Source organism: Pinus tabuliformis, chromosome 7, assembly GCF_031772625.1.
Source record: "Pinus tabuliformis cultivar Carrire ecotype Pingquan chromosome 7, CPIR1, whole genome shotgun sequence".
In the NCBI taxonomy this organism is placed as follows: domain Eukaryota; kingdom Viridiplantae; phylum Streptophyta; class Pinopsida; order Pinales; family Pinaceae; genus Pinus; species Pinus tabuliformis.
In genome coordinates this window covers 1,685,895,511-1,685,915,263 of record NC_142293.1, presented here as the reverse complement: position 1 = coordinate 1,685,915,263, position 19,753 = coordinate 1,685,895,511, and the positions used below count along the sequence as shown (strand labels likewise).

Here is a 19,753-nt window from a genome sequence, read left to right as displayed (position 1 = left end):
TTCTGTTCTTCTGAAAGAAAAGGTCAAAGCTGGGAATGTTATGTATGTTGATGGCTTAAAACATAATCTATTAAGTGTCAGTAAAATGTGTGATCAAGGAAATGAGGTAATATTTCGATCAAATGGATGTATTGTTCGTGAGCTTGATATAGGAGAAACAATGATCAAAGGCATAAGAACACCAAATAATCTATACATACTCAAGGGAGGACAACAACAATGCTATCTAAGCAAGAATGATGAACACTGGCTATGGCACAGAAGATTGGGGCATCTAAGCTTCTCTCAAATAAGGAAAGCATGCAAATATTAGGCGGTTCGTGATCTCCCCAACATCAGAATTCTAGACAATACAATATGCAAATCATGTCAGTTTGGTAAGAAAACCAGAACAAATTTCCCTGAGAAAGAAGGATTAGCCAGCAGGCCACTTGAACTTGTCCATACTGATGTATGTGGTCCATCTAGGAAAAGGTCACCTCGAGGAGAAGAATATTTCATACTATTCATTGACGACTTTTCCAGGATGTGTTGGATAGGACTTATGAAGCATAAAGATGAAGCTTTTGATAAGTTCAAATCATTCAAAGCCTTGGTTGAAAACGAATCAGATCGCAAAATCAAATGTCTCAGGTCTGATCGAGGAGGGGAATTTACCTCGGATGAATTTTTCGATTTTTGTGAAGAACATGGAATAAGAAGGGAATTCTCTACTGCAAGGACTCCTCAACAAAATGGAGTAGTGGAAAGGATGAATAGAATAGTTCAAAAAATGGGTCGTGCTATGCTTGATGAGTCTAGAACTCCCGCAACTTTCTGGGGTGAGGCTGCATTTGCTGCAGTTACTATTCTCAACAAGACTAACGTCCGGGTAAATAGCACTCAGACTCCTCATGAACTTTGGTATGGTAAGACTCCCACGGTAAAATACCTCAAAATTTTTGGAAGCAAATGCTACATCAAAAAGATTGATGAACACCTTGGCAAGTTTGAACCTAGAGCAGATGAAGGCATTCTCCTTAGTTATTCTCCCCATAGCAAAGCATATAAGTGTTACAATAAAAGACTTGGAAAAATTGTTGACAGTATTGATGTAGTGGTTGATGAAGAAGGAAACACTCCTAGACAAGTAAAATCTGAAGATTTCGAAGATGATGAGGAATATTCTTCAACATCAAATCAGATTCATGATGAAGAAGAAATCCAGGAGGCACCAGAAGAAAAGATAAGGATAGAAGAAAAGACTCCTTCCAGGTACGTTCAGAAGAATCATCCAGAAACTCAAATTTTGGGGCAGAAAGAGGCAGGTGTACAAACAAGGAGAACCATTTCAGAAGCTTCAAGCTATCTAGCATTTCTCTCCTCCACTGAACCACAAAATGTAAGAGAGGCATGCAAAGATGAATGTTGGGTCAAGGCCATGGAGGAAGAACTTGAGCAAATTGAAAAGAATGACACTTGGGAGTTGGTTCCTAGACCAAATGATAAGAATGTCATAGGGACAAAATGGATATTCAAAAACAAGCTGAATGAAAGTGGAGATGTGATTAGAAACAAGGCCAGACTTGTTTGTAAAGGGTATGCTCAACAAGAGGGTATAGACTTTGAAGAAAATTTTGCACCGGTTGCTAGACTAGAGGCTATAAGAATGTTCCTTGCTCTTTCTAGCTTTCAAAAATTCAAAGTATTTCAAATGGACGTGAAATCTGCCTTTTTGAATGGAGACTTGGATGAAGAAGTGTATATTGAGCAACCAGATGGGTTTATCCTTGGAAATGATCCAAAGCTTGTATGTAGACTCAAAAAGGCTCTCTATGGCCTTAAACAGGCTCCAAGGGCTTGGTATTATCAGTTGGATAAATACCTCCATCAACAAGGTTTTACAAAAGGATCAACAGATAGCAATCTCTATATAAAGGTTGACAATGATAAGTTGCTAATACTTGTTGTGTATGTTGAGGATATCATCTTTGGTAGCAATGAAGAATACATGAGTCAAAACTTTGCCTTGGTAATGTAAAAAGAATTTGAAATGTCTCTGCTTGGTGAGCTCACATATTTTCTTGGTTTACAAGTCCAACAAAACAAAGACGGTATTTTTCTATCACAAACCAAATATCTCAAGCAGATCTTGAAGAAATATGGGATGGAGGATTCGAAACCAGTATGTACCCCTATGATAACAGGATGCAGCCTTAGCACAAATGATGATTCAGCAGCAGTACATCAACCAACCTATAGATCCATGATTGGTAGTCTGCTCTATCTAACAGGTACCCGACCAGACATTATGCATGCAGTGGGAATAGTTGGAAGATTTCAGGCAAACCCAAAGGAAACTCATCTTCAAGCAGTCAAGAGAATTTTCAAGTATCTTCAAGGAACTCAAAACTATGGGTTATGGTATCCCAGAGGTACAGATCTCACACTTCATGTATATACAGATGCAGATTGGGCAGGAAGCGTGGATGACAGAAAAAGCACTAGTGGTGGTGCATTCTTCATGGGTCCTAGATTAGTATCTTGGTTCAGCAAGAAACAGAGTTCAATTGCATTATCTACAGCTGAAGCAGAATATGTAGCTATTGCATCTTGCTGCACACAACTCCTTTGGATGATGCAAACATTGCAAGACATGCAAATCACTTGTACTCCACCTATCTCCATTTTTTGTGATAACACAAGTGCAATCAGTATTTCAAAGAATCCTGTCATGCATTCAAAGACTAAGCACATACCTATCAAATATCATTTTCTCCAGGAACAAGTGCTTGAAAAAAAGGTTAAATTGGAGTATGTTCCCTCTAAGGAACAAGTTGCTGATATACTCACCAAACCACTGCCCAGGGAGACATTTGAATACCTCAGACAGAAGCTGGGGGTAGTTGATGCATCATCTTGCTGTTGAATCTTGGCTGGTTCAGAGAAAATTGGTTGTACGCGAGTTTCATGAGAAGGATCCACGTACATACGCCGGTTTATGTGGGTACAGTCACGCATATGTTGGTTTGAAGACAATCAGTGGGCCAGGCTCAGGATGAAAGGAGTCTGATATGGGTCTGACAGAGACCATCTGCCACAGGTTCAGGGGGAGCATATATTCTTCTAATAATGCATTGTTGGCATTATCTTAGAAGATCTTGGTTCACGTTCATAGTTGTTTTGATTTCAGGTGGAACAGGTGCAGAGGGAGAACATGGTTGCTGGTCTGAATGATGATTGACAGATGCTGCTGATGATAGTTGTTATCATAATCTTGCTGTAGATATTGCATCTCTATGCCATGTATTTCTTTTCTTATCAAGGTCATGTAACAGCCTATCTTGGTTTCCCCACTATGCCTGGGATGGATGAAGTAATGTTCTTCTTTTTATCATGTGTAAATTCTTGGTGTATCCCCACTTGGTTGGGTAGATGAGTCAATCCCCACTTGGTTGGGAGATGGATGTATGTATGAATCTTTGATGATAGGAAGGTCATTTATGATGTACAATGTCATGTCTCTTCTTGTAGACCTTGCCTACAGTCAGGGGGAGCTTGGACAACACAGCAGAGCAAAAAATTCAGCATGTACTCAGGGGGAGTATAACCCTTTGCCCTTGATGACAAAGGGGGAGAGTGACTTGGGGTTGCCATCAAGTCCAAAGGGGGAGATTGTTGGCATTATGACATAGGTTTGGCAGTATGGCACAGGTGTTGTCCTTGATGGCAACTCACTCAGATGGCAGATCATAGTTCAAGCTCTCAGAATGGAAGACATCTACATATACGCAGGTTCATCTTAACCAGATCGTGTATACACGAGGGTTTTCTAATGGAAAGTAGCGTATGCGTATACATGCACTTTCATGCACAGAAAAACGCGCACATGTGGGAAAACTTATGGCTGGTCCATGGTATTTAGTCCGACATATTTGAACCTATGGTTTTGGTCCTTGGTATTGCATCCAAAGTGTTGAACCCAGGTATTGGGTCCCTAGTATTGGTTCTTAGTGGTTTTTGACCATGGTTTGAGAAAGGCCTAAGACAATAAAAGGAAGGAGATCATTTGCCAAAGGTATTGACAAAAGGATTGAATATCTAAAAAGGAGCAAGATCTGGAATACTAGTGATTGGTTATGGTGCATAGCTGAATCTGAATCAAGGAGGAACCTGAGCGCAAGAAGATGGATAAGTTTTATTGATGGGTCAAAACTCAAGACTTGAATAGTAGCATCTTTGTGTGTTTTTGATCTGTTTGGTGCATGACTTGATCTATAAATCTGAAAATCTGGGTATAACTGATGTCTGAATATTTGAAAGAGTGAACTATCTTTTATAGATCTGTACGCAGGTTCAGAGAAGAAAAGGCGCGTATACACGCTGTTTCTGTGAATATAAATTGCATATACGCAGGTTGGGCTTGATTCAGAAGCATATACACGCAGGTGGTACACATTGAAGTAGCGTATGTCTCTTTGATATATGTTTTAGCTACTTCTGTTTATTGCTGTAGTGTTCTGGGTTTAGGATTGGTGTCTGGTTACAGTTATTGTTTTCTGGGTATAGCATACAGAGAAGTAATTGTTTGATTCAGTATTGGGTTGTACAAAGAGATTGGTTGATGCAGATATACTTGATGCTTGATTAATATTATTCATGGATCCAGTCTGAAAATTTATGAAACGTGGTCCCTGGAAGAAAAGAGAAGGTTGTAGCCTTCTGTAGGTCAACACCTACGTACTAGTAATTCAGCTAGTACAAGAGCTAAGGGGGTTGTAGTTCCCTTCCAGGAGAAGCTGGAGAATGAGAGAGGGTTGTAGCCCTCTGCAGGTAGCAACCTGCATACTGGTAAAGGACTGCACCAGTACAGAAACATTGTAAAAAGAAGTTTCTAATTAAAAGAAGATAGAGACAAATTGCAGCAGGTGGTTTTCACCCACATTGGGTTTCCACCTTATATCTTGTGTTCTTATGTGTGATTACCTGTTCTGTTTCACTGTTCCTGGTTATTGTTTATATAGTTTGATTCACAGATTAATGATCAACATCTGAAGAATAACTTAAATTTCAAGTCTGTTGACATACACTTGTTTCCTTAACTGAAGTTGCGTACATACGTGGTATTTACTAACTGAAGTAGCGTATACAAATCTGATTGTGAAAAGAAAAATAATTGACCTGATAATACTGATTCACCCCCCCCCCCTCTCAGTATTATTTCCAACAACTAATTGCTCATTTTCTACTAGTGGAATTTTGTGCCAAAGAGGGTATTAGAAGAGAACTGATAACACCTCATAACCCACAACAAAATGGGGTAGCTAAAAGGAAGAATGTAAAAATAGTGGGAGCATAAAGAGCCATGTTGCATGATCAAGAGATATCATTACATCTACAGGAAAAAGCATGCAACACCGCAGTTTATTTGCAGAATAGGAGTCATCATAGAATACTTGGCATGATCACACGTGAAGAAGCTTTCTCTGGGAGGAAGCTAGATGTATCTCATTTTTTAATTTTTGGAGCTACTATGTATTGTGATGTCTCCAAGGATAGCAGGAAGAAATTGAAGCCTACAACTGAGATGGGGGTATTTGTAGGATACAAAAAGACTCCACATAACTATAGGGTGTATTTTCCCTCACTCAGGGTGATAATAGTGGAAGAGATGTCAAATTTGATAAGAAGAAGTTTATGAGATTCTCTTTAGAGCGAGAATTGAGTATCCCATGAGAGAAGAAGATTCTAGCTGCAAAGGAGGAGCCTAAAACAAAGCTTCAGGATGATGTGGAGCAGCCACATGCAGAGGAGTAGACATGAGGCCGAGTGGAGGAGCTCACTAAACCATAATCTTCTAAAGAGGGGAGGAAGAGAACCAGAGAAGCTAACAGATTGGTGCAAGATGCACAAGAGCATGTGGGAGCTCCCACATCTTTGTGTAAGAAGAGGAGGTCACCAGAAATATACACTATGTATATGTCTCTCTTGACAAAACTCATTGAGTAAGAGTCTTCTTCATTTGAGGAAGCAGTTTCTCAATCAGTGTGGGTTAATGCCATGGTGGAGGAGTATAAATCCATCATGAAGAATAATGTATGGGAGGTGGTGTTGAGACCAAAGAGAAATTCAGTGGTTGGTTCTAGATGGATTTACAAATTGAAGCATGCAGATGGGAGCATCGAAAAGTAGAAGGCCAGATTTATAGACAAAGGCTCCTCACAGGTAGAGGGAGTTGACTATGAGTAGAAATTTCCCTCCATGATAAGATATTCCTCAATAAGAACCATTCTAACATTAGCTGTGCACATGGGGTGGAAGATCCATCAGATGGATGTGAAGATTTCCTTCTTCAATGGTGTTGTTGAGAAAGAAATTTATGTAGAACAGCCAGAGGGATTTGAGACATATGATAAGGAGAGACATGTGTGTAGACTCATAAGAGCCCTGTATGGTCTCAAATAGGCACCCCGAGCATGGTATACTCAGATTGACACATATCTAGGTGGATTGGGCTTCACAAAAAGTGAAGGAGATGCCAATTTCTATCACATTGTGGTATATGGCAAGTTGTTTATCATGGTATTGTATGTTGATGATTTGACACTTACAGGGGATGAGAATTTGATCCGCTCTTGCAAGGGTGACCTTGCAAGAGAATTAAAGATGAAGGACATGGGTTTGATGCATTATTTCATTGGGCTGGAAGTATGGTAGGGAGATGGCGAGTTTTTTGTGAGTCATGGGAAGTATTCCTCTGAAATAATTCAAAGATTTCACATGGATAACTGCAAGCTTGTGGACACTCCTCTCGCTACAAATTAGAGGAAGGAGGATGCCTCTTCTAGAGACACAGTAGATGCTACCATCTACATAAATCTTGTTGGATCCTTGATGTGTTAGATGAACATAAGGCCTGACACATGCTATGTAGTAAATCAGCTGAGTCAAGCCATGGTGAAGCCTACCAAGCTATATTGGAAGGAAACAAAGCATGTGCTAACAAACCTCAAAGGCACAACCGAGTATGGGTTATGGTACAGGAGGACAGAGGGAGTGAAGCTTCAAGGCTTCAATGATGCAGATTGGGTAGGGAGTCCATCAGACAAGAAAAGTACTTCATGTGCTATCTTCAATGTTGGGTCTGCAACTATTTCCTGGTATAATAAGAAATGGAGGTCTATGACACTCAGCTCAATAGAGGTTGAGTACATGGCTGCAAGTTAAGAAAAATGTGAGGCCATATGGATGATAAAAATACTTGTCGGTATTTTCAGTGAGGAGATGGATTCGACAATGATTTATTGTGATAATCAAATTTGTATTAAACTCTCTAAGAATCCAATATTTCATGATAGGTTCAAGCACATTGATATTAGGTACCATCACTCGCGTGATTATGTGTAGAGGAGAATTGTGATGCTACAATACATTCCAACTGAGGAGAAGGATGAAAATATCTTGACAAAGGCATTGTGAAGAGGCACATTTGAATTCCACAGGTGTAGAATAGGGGTGGTGAAAAATCCCTTTCTTGATAAGAGGGAGTGTTAGAAATTGTTGCAATAAAGGCTCAATTTGACTTTTGCCTTAGTCAAATTTAGTAACGATTTTCCACATGTTGTCACTCCTAGAGACAACCTCCGTGTTGATGTAGAGGTCAGTGCCTAGGACATCTTAAAGTGTCTAAAGGATATAACAATGGTATTTAGGATTTAAAGCATATCATGAATTATAGTTGGTTCAAATATCTCATCCAAAGATAGATTCAATCAATACACATGTGGAGTGATTTTTTATTTGACTTAACATTTTGATCTGGTGGCCTATTTGTAGAATGCATAGCAATATTGGTCATTGTAGTATGAATGAAAATAAGAACATTAGAAAAATGGAATTAATACAGAGGGATGATATCAAAATCTTGTACATCAAATTCTAGTAGAAAATATGTAACAAATGATTTAGAGAGCACAAAGCACATTTTAAGGATATTTGACCTCATACATCACAGACACCATTTATCATAACATGACATAGATGAATCTATAAATTTGAGATTATGTCCAACAGTTATAATTACTCACCTTTTGAGAGGAAAGGAACACATATGAGAAATAAACAAAGGAATGATCACATACTACACATTTCAACATTCTAAATCACCATTTCTTTGTGATTAGTCTTCAAAAAGAGCATACATATCTAAGTTCTCCAAACACTTGACAAAATTTACAGAAGAGCCACCTTTGTACCCAAAAATTCAGAACCTCTTTAATGAGTCCCTTGATCCCTTTTATAAGGTCTCATGATTGAGGATGCCTTACAAAGTATTCCTAATTGAGATTTTCATAATTGCCTTACCACTAGACAACTCAAGCATGCTATTATCACAATTGTCCTAATTATTACATAACAGTCTGGATTCTATTCTTTAAATGAGATATTTACAGAAATATCACAATAACATGAGATGTCATGATCGACATAGCAAAATGTATTCAATGTTAGCCAGATCACTCCTTTGGAAGGGATCGTGGATCAATGATCTGAAGTGGAGGTGGATTAACAACTTGATCAAACGTTTTCCACAACAGAATGGATCACAGATTTCCACCTTTGTGTCCATTAAATTCTCAATATGACTAGAGGGTTTTGTCTCCTGGGATTTCGGGGTTTTGGGTGTAGCCTTTTTCATTTTAATCGTAAGGAAAATGATTGCAAGGTAGGGGATTACAAATTACCTAGTGGGTTGGAAGTAATCAAGCACAATGGCACAAGAGGTTCTCTGTACTGGTTGATGGTTGAACATGGTTGCATGCCCATGAATAAAGAAGAAAACAACATACGTGGTAACTAAGCTCGAATAGAGGGTGCATGTCCATGAAAAAAGAAGAAAACAACAAACATGGTAACTAAGCTTTACAAAATTTCAGTTGGATGAAAAACCAAGACTCTCACTGATCATCACTCAATCACCACTCCAAATGAACATAATCGCCACCAACTTCGTGCTAATGTCACGTTTTATAAATATTTTTTTAATAAATTATAACCACACCCATGTTTCACCAATTATTTTTTAATAAATTAAAGATGGGAGCAAACCTAAGAAACTAAAAAACCTTCGGCAATCCTTTCATCTTGTCCATTGGATCATGTATTAGACGAAAAATATTCACTTGGATTGAAATCTCAACCATTCATTTGATTGAAAATATAAATTCCTCAAGCCCAATTCCAATATAAACCATGCCTACAACATAATAATATTTATAAAATTTTATTATGGAGGAGCTTAAATCACCTATGCCAGGTTTATTGAATTGAACCACAATCAACATAGCAACATAACTTTTTAGATTTTTTCTTTTTGGTTTTAGGAGTGAAAAATACGTTGAAAATTCATATTAAAAATCAAGTAACCAATACATATTTCCAAAATTCATCATATTTCATTATTCCCTGATCAACCAAAAAACCATAACGTGATCCAACATCTCTACATAAGAGTCGAGAGCAACCCCAGATCGCAGTATGAAAATACTAAGATGCCTCATCTCTCTCTCTCTCTCTCTCTCTCTCTCTCTCTCTCTCTCTCTCTCTCTCTCTCTCTCTCTCTCTCTCTCTCTCTCTCTCTCTCTCTCCCCCCTCTCTCTCCCCAGATCGCAGTATGAAAATACTAAGATGCCTCATATCTCTCTCTCTCTCTCTCTCTCTCTCTCCCCCCAGATCGCAGTATGAAAATACTAAGATGCCTCATATCTCTCTCTCTCTCTCTCTCTCCCCTCTCTCTCTCCCCAGATCGTAGTATGAAAATACTAAGATGCCTCATCTCTCTCTCTCTCTCTCTCTCTCCCCCCTCTCTCTCTCCCTAGATCGCAGTATGAAAATACTAAGATGATAAAAAAATAAAAATTTGGAAAAAGTATTCCTATATACAGGATTGGGAGAGTCTTAAGCATATAGGGAAGGGGCCTTCATCATGAACCTTTCCATTGAGAAGATAACAATAGTGAAAATTCCTCAGGTAGCAATTAGACCTTTGTTTGATAGTGTATCCACCATGAAGTTGAATTCCCTGTAAGCGTGTTCAAAAGAGATGAATGAAAATGTTTCCTTTAGTTTCTAAATGTGTAGCATCCATTTAGCCACATTGCGAGAAGTAAGTTTTGCATTACTGGTCGACCATTCTATATAACCCTTGCATCACCATAGATGGAAATCTTTTCTAAATTTAGTCTCTTGGCATTGTACAACAAGCCTCACAGATATAGGACTTCAACTCTAGTGTTAGTACCATCTCCACCAAACCAGAAAATATGCCTCTGGGCATTTTTCTCACCCAAATGAGAGCTCTCACTCTCTCCCCTCACTCACCAGCTCATTTTTCCCCACCCCTTCTCTCTCTCTCTCTCTCTCTCTCTCTCTCTCTCTCTCTCTCTCTCTCTCTCTCTCTCTCTCCCTCCCCACCCCCTGCTACCTCAACCATTTTCCACCACCTCATTATTCCTCACCCTCCTCCCTCTTTGTCTCTGTCTCTCTCCCTCTCCCCCTTGGCCTCTCTATACCTCCCTCTCTCACCCCACCCCTAAACCCAGCTCAACTATTTCCCCTGTGTCAAAGTCACTAACTGTAAAAATGCATGCACATTCCTAGCACTAGAAACACATACATGGTTTTAGCACTAGGATAACACGTGTTGTTGGTGCTATAAATTAACACACATTTGTAGTGTTAGGAACATGCACATGCCTTTTTGAGTCTAAACTTTTTCTTGGTGGTAATCCTACATGTACCGTGGCTTGGTTCTTTGGATATAGGTTCAAGATCACAAGAATGGTACTTTTGGGTGCAAATACATCAAAGCATGAAATTTTTTAAAACACGCACACACACACACATCTTTCTTTTCCATTGTTTTTTTAATAATCGAGACAAATCCATTAACCATGAAACTACATACACTTATAGAATTAACTATGTAGATTCTAGATACATAATTTTCTAAAAGAATTAATAGTTTTCACCATTTTTATTACATTTTATCTTAACATATATCATAATCTTAAAACACATCCCTTGTCTATTTTTGCTATAACTTTTTGCGGCCTCAACCATTCTTTAAAAATCAAATGGTGCACTAGAGAACATTAAGACCTGCAATTTTAAAGAAAAAGGAAAGAAATATTATTTGATAATATTAAGACCCTTTTAGGTTTTGTTAATGAATGGCCTTGTAATTTAAGTATATAATGACTTTCATAATTTAAGAAATTATATAAAAATAATCTTATAAATTTTGGAAAAATAGTCGTCGACAAGAACAATATGTTCTCTAAAACTCTACAAGTTTCTATAGCAATATTCAGTCATTTATATACTCAAAGGTTGCACTAAAGTAAATGTATACATTACACTTTGAAGGAAACATAACATACCATTATCAGGAATACTCAAAATTTGCATAGTTATACACAATTAGTATAAATAAAAGTTATATAGTCTCAAAGCCAACTCATTTTCCTATGTTTCAAAATTTTACACCTTCAAATTTATTGCATAAGTACCTTTAATCATATCTTCAAGGTAGCATATTGCTATTTTTCCAAGTTTTCATTACCACTATCTCATCATAAGAAACCATCAAATACTTGCACCCACCCATAATCGAATTGTGAAATGGACCACTTAAATAGATAAGAATATAGAAGGTGTACTAATATGCTAACTTTAAAGAGGTTAATAAACTATATATAAAATAAAATATCTTAAACATTTTATAAATCACCAAGTTATTTAATTTTTTACCTATAAATTTAACATTCACATTTTTCTTTGAAATGAAATTAGATTATGTATTTTTCAATAATAACCATCATTCTTTCCTTTAGTTTTTTCTGACATTCATTTAATAAACAAGATTCTCTTCTTCCAATCTTTTGGATTCTTATTTGGTAAAGACCCAATTTGCACAAAGGAAGAAAAATTAATGATAATTTAAATTTCTTATATTAAAATCATCAGATTACATCGCTTACCATTATTTAGGATAATACATGTTTTTTTCAATAATAAAAAACCAACATACTTGCATTATCAAAAAGTAGTTACATATTCAAGAGTCTGTCTCCCCCATACATCTTTGATCCCCACTATTTTCCCTTAAAAAATGTGGCATATGTCATCTATACAACTTGGTCATGATTATTAAATCAAAAGATCTCTCTATCTATATTTTTCTATCTTCAAAAAAACATTCATAACTCTAATGATCCTTCTAGCAAATTCTGAAAATTCTTTGCACGAAACCAAAACAATAACTTTTTAAGTATCAGTTGTGACCGACCGAAGACAGAGAAATAGTCTACATTAGTCCTTTAGAAATTTGTACTACCCGGTCTTTGTAAATTACCATTGTCAAAGGAAGATAAATTGATCATACCAAACATATCACAACATCCTTCCTTATGTAAGAGTTTCGGCACATGGTTTTGCTCCCTAAAGATGTGTGAGAAGGATAATCTCTAAAAAGTTCTGAAAATAACTTTCTAATCTGATGCATCCAATGAGTAAGAGAAGGTGGCCCAAAGTTAAACCTCATTTGAACCCAATAAATTATCACTTTTGAATATCCAAAGACATCTAGCTCTCTAATGTCAAGCCATTTTGCACAAATTAAGACTCCCCAAAGAGAAATAAGATCAACTCTATTATTCTAACCAACACCATTGTACTAATTGAAATGAAAAAATGTACCTCGGTTCATCACTATATATGCCCAGTTGCCATAAACCTTATTTTTGGATGTCCCATCAAGGAAACCAACCAGGAACTTTGGCCATACCTCTTTAATCTGCACATTACATCTAGACAACATCTTCTTCTTTGGCCCGATCTCCAAAAAGTATACAATAACTTTCAAACATGTTCCTCTAATGATTGACTCAAATTGGTCAAATATCTTTGAGTTCCTACTTCTCCAAATTCTCCATAGAATAAAAAAAGGTAAAGCTCTATATTCATTGAAACCTTCAAACCATTATTTAAGGCAATGCTCAATGGACCTGCTATCCCAAACAACAATAATGTTGAGCTCTTGCATTACCCCATGCCAAACTGAGACCACAAATGCGTAGGTAAGAAAAAGAGGGTCTACATCTTATTTATCTACAACACATAACACACATCTCCCAAGCCCCTTAAATCCTCTTTTAAGGAGGTTTATCCACATTAGAAATCTTGTTGTGCACAACCAACCAAGTAAAACATTTTAATTTTAGAGGAATCTCCAACTTTTAGGACTTTTGAGACCACAAACATTTATCCATCATCTTTGATTCTGTGTCATTTGGTTATAAATGTCGTTAACAAAGATTTGGTCCTTATACTTAATAGCATCCCAAGATAGATTATCCTTTATCTAAGTTAAGATGATCCCCTCTAGGCTTAACTATGAAGTATATTGATCCCATTCCACAACTAAAGTCTCAGCGAGGTTAAGGTCCCTAATTCTAAGCCACGAATTTGTTCCAGAAAGTGAAATACTTTCAATACAGATCTGGTTAATGAAATAAAAACCCAAATTATGAATATGACTAGAAGAGGAACATATAGAGAATTATTTCCAACCAAGTATTTTATTGCATCGAAACCTATCTCAACCCAGAGTCCATAATGATCTCCCAATGCATATTCCCAAATAACTAGTGGTTGATCTTCATCATACTCCTCCAAATATATGAAATTGCCTTCTTTTATGATGCCTCTTCTATAGTTTGTTCCATTATTTGTTTATTTTTTAGGTATTTCTCTTTTCTAATTTTATGCCAATTGCCTTTGCCATATAACGTTCTCCAAAAGTTCTTGACTAATAAAGCATTATTGAAATATTCTATATCCTATATGCCCCAATTTCCTTGCCATATAACATTATCCAAAAATTCTTCACTAATAAACCATTATTGAAACATTTTATATCCTATATGCCCAAGTCCAAGCTTCCACATGCTTAGACCACTTCTAAACAAACTAAATGAATTTTCTGTTCAAATCTTAGATTAGCCCAAAGGAACTTTACAATGATAGATTTGATTATATTGATAATGTCTTTTAACAACTTCTATATATACATCAAAAAAATTGAAATATTGTGGTTTCATTTTTAATTAGTTTTTTTATTAATAAAATTTAAATTACAATTTAATAATTAAACTCCAAATAAATTAATTTATTTATATTTTATATATTTTTTAAAAATATTTATATAAAACATAGGATAACATTTTAAAAATATATTAAAAATATATATAATTTTAATAAACAAATAATTTAATGTAATTTTAATTAAATAAAAAACATTTATTTAAAAAATATATAAGTAAATTTATTTTTTAATATTTTTTTATTTCCTCACACATTCTCCAAACAAAAATAAATCTCATATATTCAAAGATAGATATCATATATTTAATGGAAATTTGAAATTTCTCTTTGATATTACTTATGACCTGAAAATTTTATATAAAACATATGATAACATTTTAAAAATATATTAAAATATATATATAATTTTAATAAATAAATAATTTAATATAATTTGAATTAAATAAAAAAACGGAATTTTATATAAAACATAGGATAACATTTTAAATATATATATATATATATATATATATATATATATATATATATATAATTTTAATAAATAAATAATTTAATATAATTTGAATTAAATAAAAAAACGTGTATTTAAAAAAAATTATAAGTAAATTTTTTTTTTAATATTTTTTATTTCCTCAAATATTTTTGAAACAAAGATAAGTCTCATATATTCAAAGATAAATATCATATATTTAATGTAAATTTGAAATTTCTCTTTCATATTACCTATGACATGAAATTTTTATGATGGGTAAGTTTCTAGATTACTTTTCATTTTAAAGTTAAAATTGACCAAACATCATTTTATATAAGGTAAGAAAACTTGTTTTACAAAGTAGAATAAATTTTATTTATGATAAGTAAGTTTTTAGACTACTTTTATTTTATATAAGGTAAAAAACTTGTTTTACAAAGTAAAATAAGTTTTATTTATGATGGTTAAGTTTTTAGACTACCTTTCATTTTAAGGTTAAAATTTTGACCAAACATCATTTTATATGCGGTGAACAAAACTTGTTTTTATAAAGTAGAATAAGTTTTTTTTATATAAAGTTCGAATTTTTTCATAAACTATTGATTAGATGAAAGAAATTTAGCTAGCTAGAACCTAGCAAAAATCGTTGATCAGGAAATTTGAAATTGCAAATACAAGGGGATGAGTCGGCAGCACACTCCAATGAGGAATAGAGCGCACAAGGATATTATTGGATGCGCCATTGTTGGATTGGTAGAGCGGGGATAGGGAATTGTTGACCATCCATTTGGTGATTGATAGATCCTAGATTAGACTAAACATCCACAAGATTTCAAGGGGAAGGGGATAGGGTCTTCCATCTTCAGAAGTGTGCAAAGAAGGTCTAGACATAATTTTCACGAAATTTCCTGGCACTGGAAACCTCTGGACATAATTTCCAGGAAATTGACTTTGACAATGTCGTTCAATATACGAGGGCCCATAAATCCTTTATGTTTAGATGGGATAGATCTACGAAATTTCCGGGGCTGGAATATTTAATTATTGGCCTCGTCACTTCATGATTGTGGACGGAGATTTGGTAAATTCTTCATCTGAGACGAAGCATAATTTCCACAAAATTTACAAGGCCTCTCGGCATTTTAATGCACCCGCCTGCGCTTCAATCAGCTAATTACGCTCGCTGATTAGTTCTAGGCAATCTGAAGCCTCGTGAGCTCCCCGATCTGATCTATCTGCCTGCTCCAATCTGAAATACCCGCCTGCTTCAGTCATCTACCTGCTTATTTTCTGTCTGCCATTTTATCCATTCATTAGCCTGGCTATCCATTCATCGCAATTCTCATTCAAATGGCACAAACCGCTGCCCAACATAATGACAGTGCTGCTTCTTCCTCTTCTCCATCGACCTCTTATGACATATTCATCAATCACAGAGGTCCCGATGTGAAGAAGACATTCGCCAGTCATCTCTACAAACGTCTTACATTGTTTGGATTGCGGGTGTTTTTGGACAAACCAGAATTGGAAGAGGGGCGCACCTTTCCCTCTCAAATAGAAGCCGCAATTCAAAGTGCCGCTATTCAAATAGCGGTTTTTTCTCCCACTTATGCGAACTCTCAATGGTGTCTGGATGAGCTCATCGGCATGATAAGGACGGGGGCCACTATTCTTCCTGTGTTTTACAACGTGGAGCCTTGGGAGCTCCGCAGGACCGGGAAAGATGGAAGGTATGCTGAAGCCCTGCGGAAGCACGAAGAAAAAAATCGATACGACTCAGAGACTATTCAGAAGTGGAGAGAAGCTCTCTCCACTGCTGCAAACATAAGTGGTTTCGAGTTAAAGCAGTTTAATGGGTAAGAATCTCAAACTGACCACCTCCCTCCCTCTTCCGTTCTTCTCCGATCTAGGTATGCATTGTTAGGCATGCGACATTTTATATAAGTGCCTTTTACCAGTTGTTTTATTCTCTGATATTCAGGGACGAGGGAGAACTGTTGGAAGCGGTCGTGCTGCGCGTGTTGAATCATGTTGACAAAACACCATTGAAATTTGTGGCCGAACATCCAACAGGTTTGGAGGAAAAGTTGAAGGAATTTGAAACCAATGTTCTGCAGCAGCAGAAGGGCAACGTTGTGGGGATTGTGGGTCAAGGCGGTGTTGGAAAGACAACACTGGCCAAACAATACTTCAGCAAGAGGAGATGGCGTTACAGTAGATCGTGTTTTTTATATGATCTCAGAGAAAACTATGCCAATGGCTCTCTATATTCTTTGCAGAGGAAACTACTGAAGGACTTGACTGGATTGGACCTGCCAATATACAATATTCATGAAGGTATAGAGGAGCTTTTAAAGCATCTATCCTCCTCTTATAACTTTCTTATAATTTTAGATGATGTAGATGATGTTCGACAGCTGCAACCGTTTTTCCCAATTAAAGATATTCTTAGCTCCAATAGCTTGATTTTGATCACCTCTCGTGACAAGAAAATCTTCAAAATAGCAAAAATCGCAGAGACATCAGTCTACGAGCTAAAGGGGCTGCCTTTACTGCACTCCAAAAAGCTCTTCTGCTCTCATGCCTTCAATCAGCCAAATCCTCTACCAGAAGTTGCAGATCTGGTAAATGGTTTTTTGACAGCTTGCGATGGATTACCACTATCAATGAAGGTGTTCGGTGCACTTCTCTTTGGTGAAGACAGATCTTACTGGCAAGACACATTAAATCGACTAAACCACATATTACCTACTACCGAGATATATGAGCGACTTAAAATCAGTTATGACTCGCTCAGTTCAAAGGATCAAGAAATATTCTTAGATATTGCTTGCTTCTTCACTGGAAAAGACATAGATACTGTAATAAAAATCTGTGGTTCAGTTGGGCAGCTTCTAAATCTAAAGAATAAGTGTCTCTTGGAACTTGATCGTGAAAATAAGATAAAAATGCATGATCAGATCCGAGATATGGGAAGACATATTGCGGAGGAAGCGACTCCTCGACGTTTTTGGCATCAGACGCCCAACAACATTGATGATTTGTTGGAGCGATCCTCATGTGTAAGTGCTGCAGTCATTCAAACTTTTGTTTAAAGATGAATACTTAAGTTTCTAACTTGTTTGCTGAGAATGAAAGAAAAACCTTTGTATAATTTTAATGAATGAACAGGGAAACATCGAAGTTCGCGGAATTATGATGGATGGTCCCCTCAATTTCAATGAAGAGAATACTCGCTTGCTGATGAGTGAGATGTCATGGTACAGAATTTGGAGTCCTGAGTTGTTTGGGAACTATCTGAGGCGTCTTTTAGATAATTTCCGTTTTTGTGGCATTTTGAATCTGCAATTTGTCTCGGCTGAAGGTGATTATTTGGAACGGATACTGAAGAGGGCCCGAGCACCACAGATCCAGTGGATCCGCTGGTATAAGTGTACACACTCTTCCCTACCTTCCTGTATTCCCATGGAGAATTTAAAAGTTTTGGAAGTGGAAGGAAATAAATTAAGAGTATTGTGGGAACGTGAATCTCAGGTATGTGTTTTTTTTTTTCTTCAGCGTTCAACTTCATTTTCTAAGTGAAAATCATCATAGACGTTTTTGTGATAGTTGAAACACAAACACTGCAGGTGCCTCAACAGTTGCGAAAGCTGTGTATCTGCGCTCCGCTTTGTCGCTTTCCCAAGTCCTTAATGCAGCTGAAGAACTTGGTAGAGATTGACATAAGGCATGCAGCATTCAAAACTTTGCCGGAAGAACTATGTGATGTGCATTCCTTGGAACACTTAGTGTTAATAAACTGTACAGAAATGATATCGCTTCCTGATTCACTGGGAAATCTAGCAAACCTCCAGAAAATAGATTTGACAAATGCTTCCAGTTTGCAGATGCTTCCAAGTTCTTTTGGGAACCTTGCTGGACTGCAATACCTATTTCTGAGGGGTTGCTCAAATTTGACCATCTCCAACGAAGCATTTGGAAATATTAGCACCCTGAAAGAGTTAGATCTCAAAGGTTGTAGCAATGTGAGGGAATTGCCTCCCCAAGTGGCACATCAACGGTTCTTGGTACAGTTGGATGTGTCTGGAACGATGTTAACAGGGTTGAACTGCTTGCCCGATTCTGGACTGTTGACTCGGTTGATAATTTTGAGGATAAAGGATTGCCCGGGGTTGAAATGCTTGCCCGATTCCTTTGGACTGTTGACTCAGTTGATAATTTTGAGGATAGAGGATTGCCCGGGGTGGAACTTTAGTCTGCGTTACTGTCCTAAGCGGAAATTCTCTCAGTCGTCTGATATTTTAGATGTTCAGATTACAAAAAAATTCCGGTAGCAATAGGATTTGAGAAGGATAATCATCTTTGTCTATTGAGAAGTGTGTAAATTAAAGTAAAAAGTTTTATGAATTTGACAATCATTTGCCATAGAGGAGATCTCAGGTGCTGAAGCCTTGATATCATTGGAGCGATTGAGTGTCTATGGATGTGCAAAGATCGAGACAATAGAAGGGTTGGGGCAGCTTACAGAGCTTAAAATCGTAGATCTTTTTAATTTCCCTGAGATACGGGAGCTGCCAGGTGTGGAGCATGGAAGGTGGACCTTTAGTCTGGATAACTGTCCTAAACTGAAATTCTCTCAGTCGTCTGACGTTTTAGATGTTCAGATTACAGAAAATTCAGGTACCAATACGATTTGATAAGGATAATCATCTTTGTCTATTGAGAAGTGTGTAAATTAAAGCAAAAAGTTTTATGAATTTGACAATGTGATGATATCACAATATTGGAATATGAGCAACATGATAGAACTTGCAAGATGCTAAAAAAGATAGAATAATATCAAAGGACAATGAGCCAGTAACATAATGAAATAAGTAAAATGAGATGCTCACAAATAAAAAAATGCAATATGAAGCAATGTTAGATGAATGAATGCAAGATTAAACTATGTGTGATTCAAATGATCTTGGTTGATTTTAATTTATATGCCTAATCTATGGTGAAGTTTCTTTCAATTTCTCAAAATTTAGTAAGGATTGATGTAAACTAAAAGAAGGATAGGCCAAGCAGGTGCTTATTCCATCATTAATGATGTCCACCTAGCCTCCTTGAGAACCCACATGCCTTTGTTCCTAC

General features: G+C 36.5%; 1 protein-coding gene across 1 annotated transcript; it reads left to right on the top strand.

Moving 5' to 3' along the window:
• The first annotated feature begins 15,514 nt into the window (after positions 1-15,514).
• LOC149254990 (disease resistance protein Roq1-like) lies at positions 15,515-19,352 on the top strand. Its single transcript, XM_089457151.1, has 4 exons — positions 15,515-16,473; positions 16,599-17,679; positions 17,789-18,151; positions 18,247-19,352. The coding sequence occupies exons 1-4, from the start codon at positions 15,968-15,970 to the stop codon at positions 18,949-18,951; spliced, it is 2,655 nt and encodes an 884-aa protein (XP_089313277.1). The 5' UTR covers positions 15,515-15,967; the 3' UTR covers positions 18,952-19,352.
• The last annotated feature ends 401 nt before the right edge of the window (positions 19,353-19,753 follow it).

Coding starts and splice junctions, on each gene's coding strand:
- LOC149254990 (XM_089457151.1), top strand. CDS start 15,968: ATGGCACAAACCGCTGCCCAACATAATGACAGTGCTGCTTCTTCCTCT. Junction 16,474..16,598: donor GAGTTAAAGCAGTTTAATGG/GTAAGAATCTCA, acceptor TCTGATATTCAG/GGACGAGGGAGAACTGTTGG. Junction 18,152..18,246: donor TGTGGGAACGTGAATCTCAG/GTATGTGTTTTT, acceptor CAAACACTGCAG/GTGCCTCAACAGTTGCGAAA.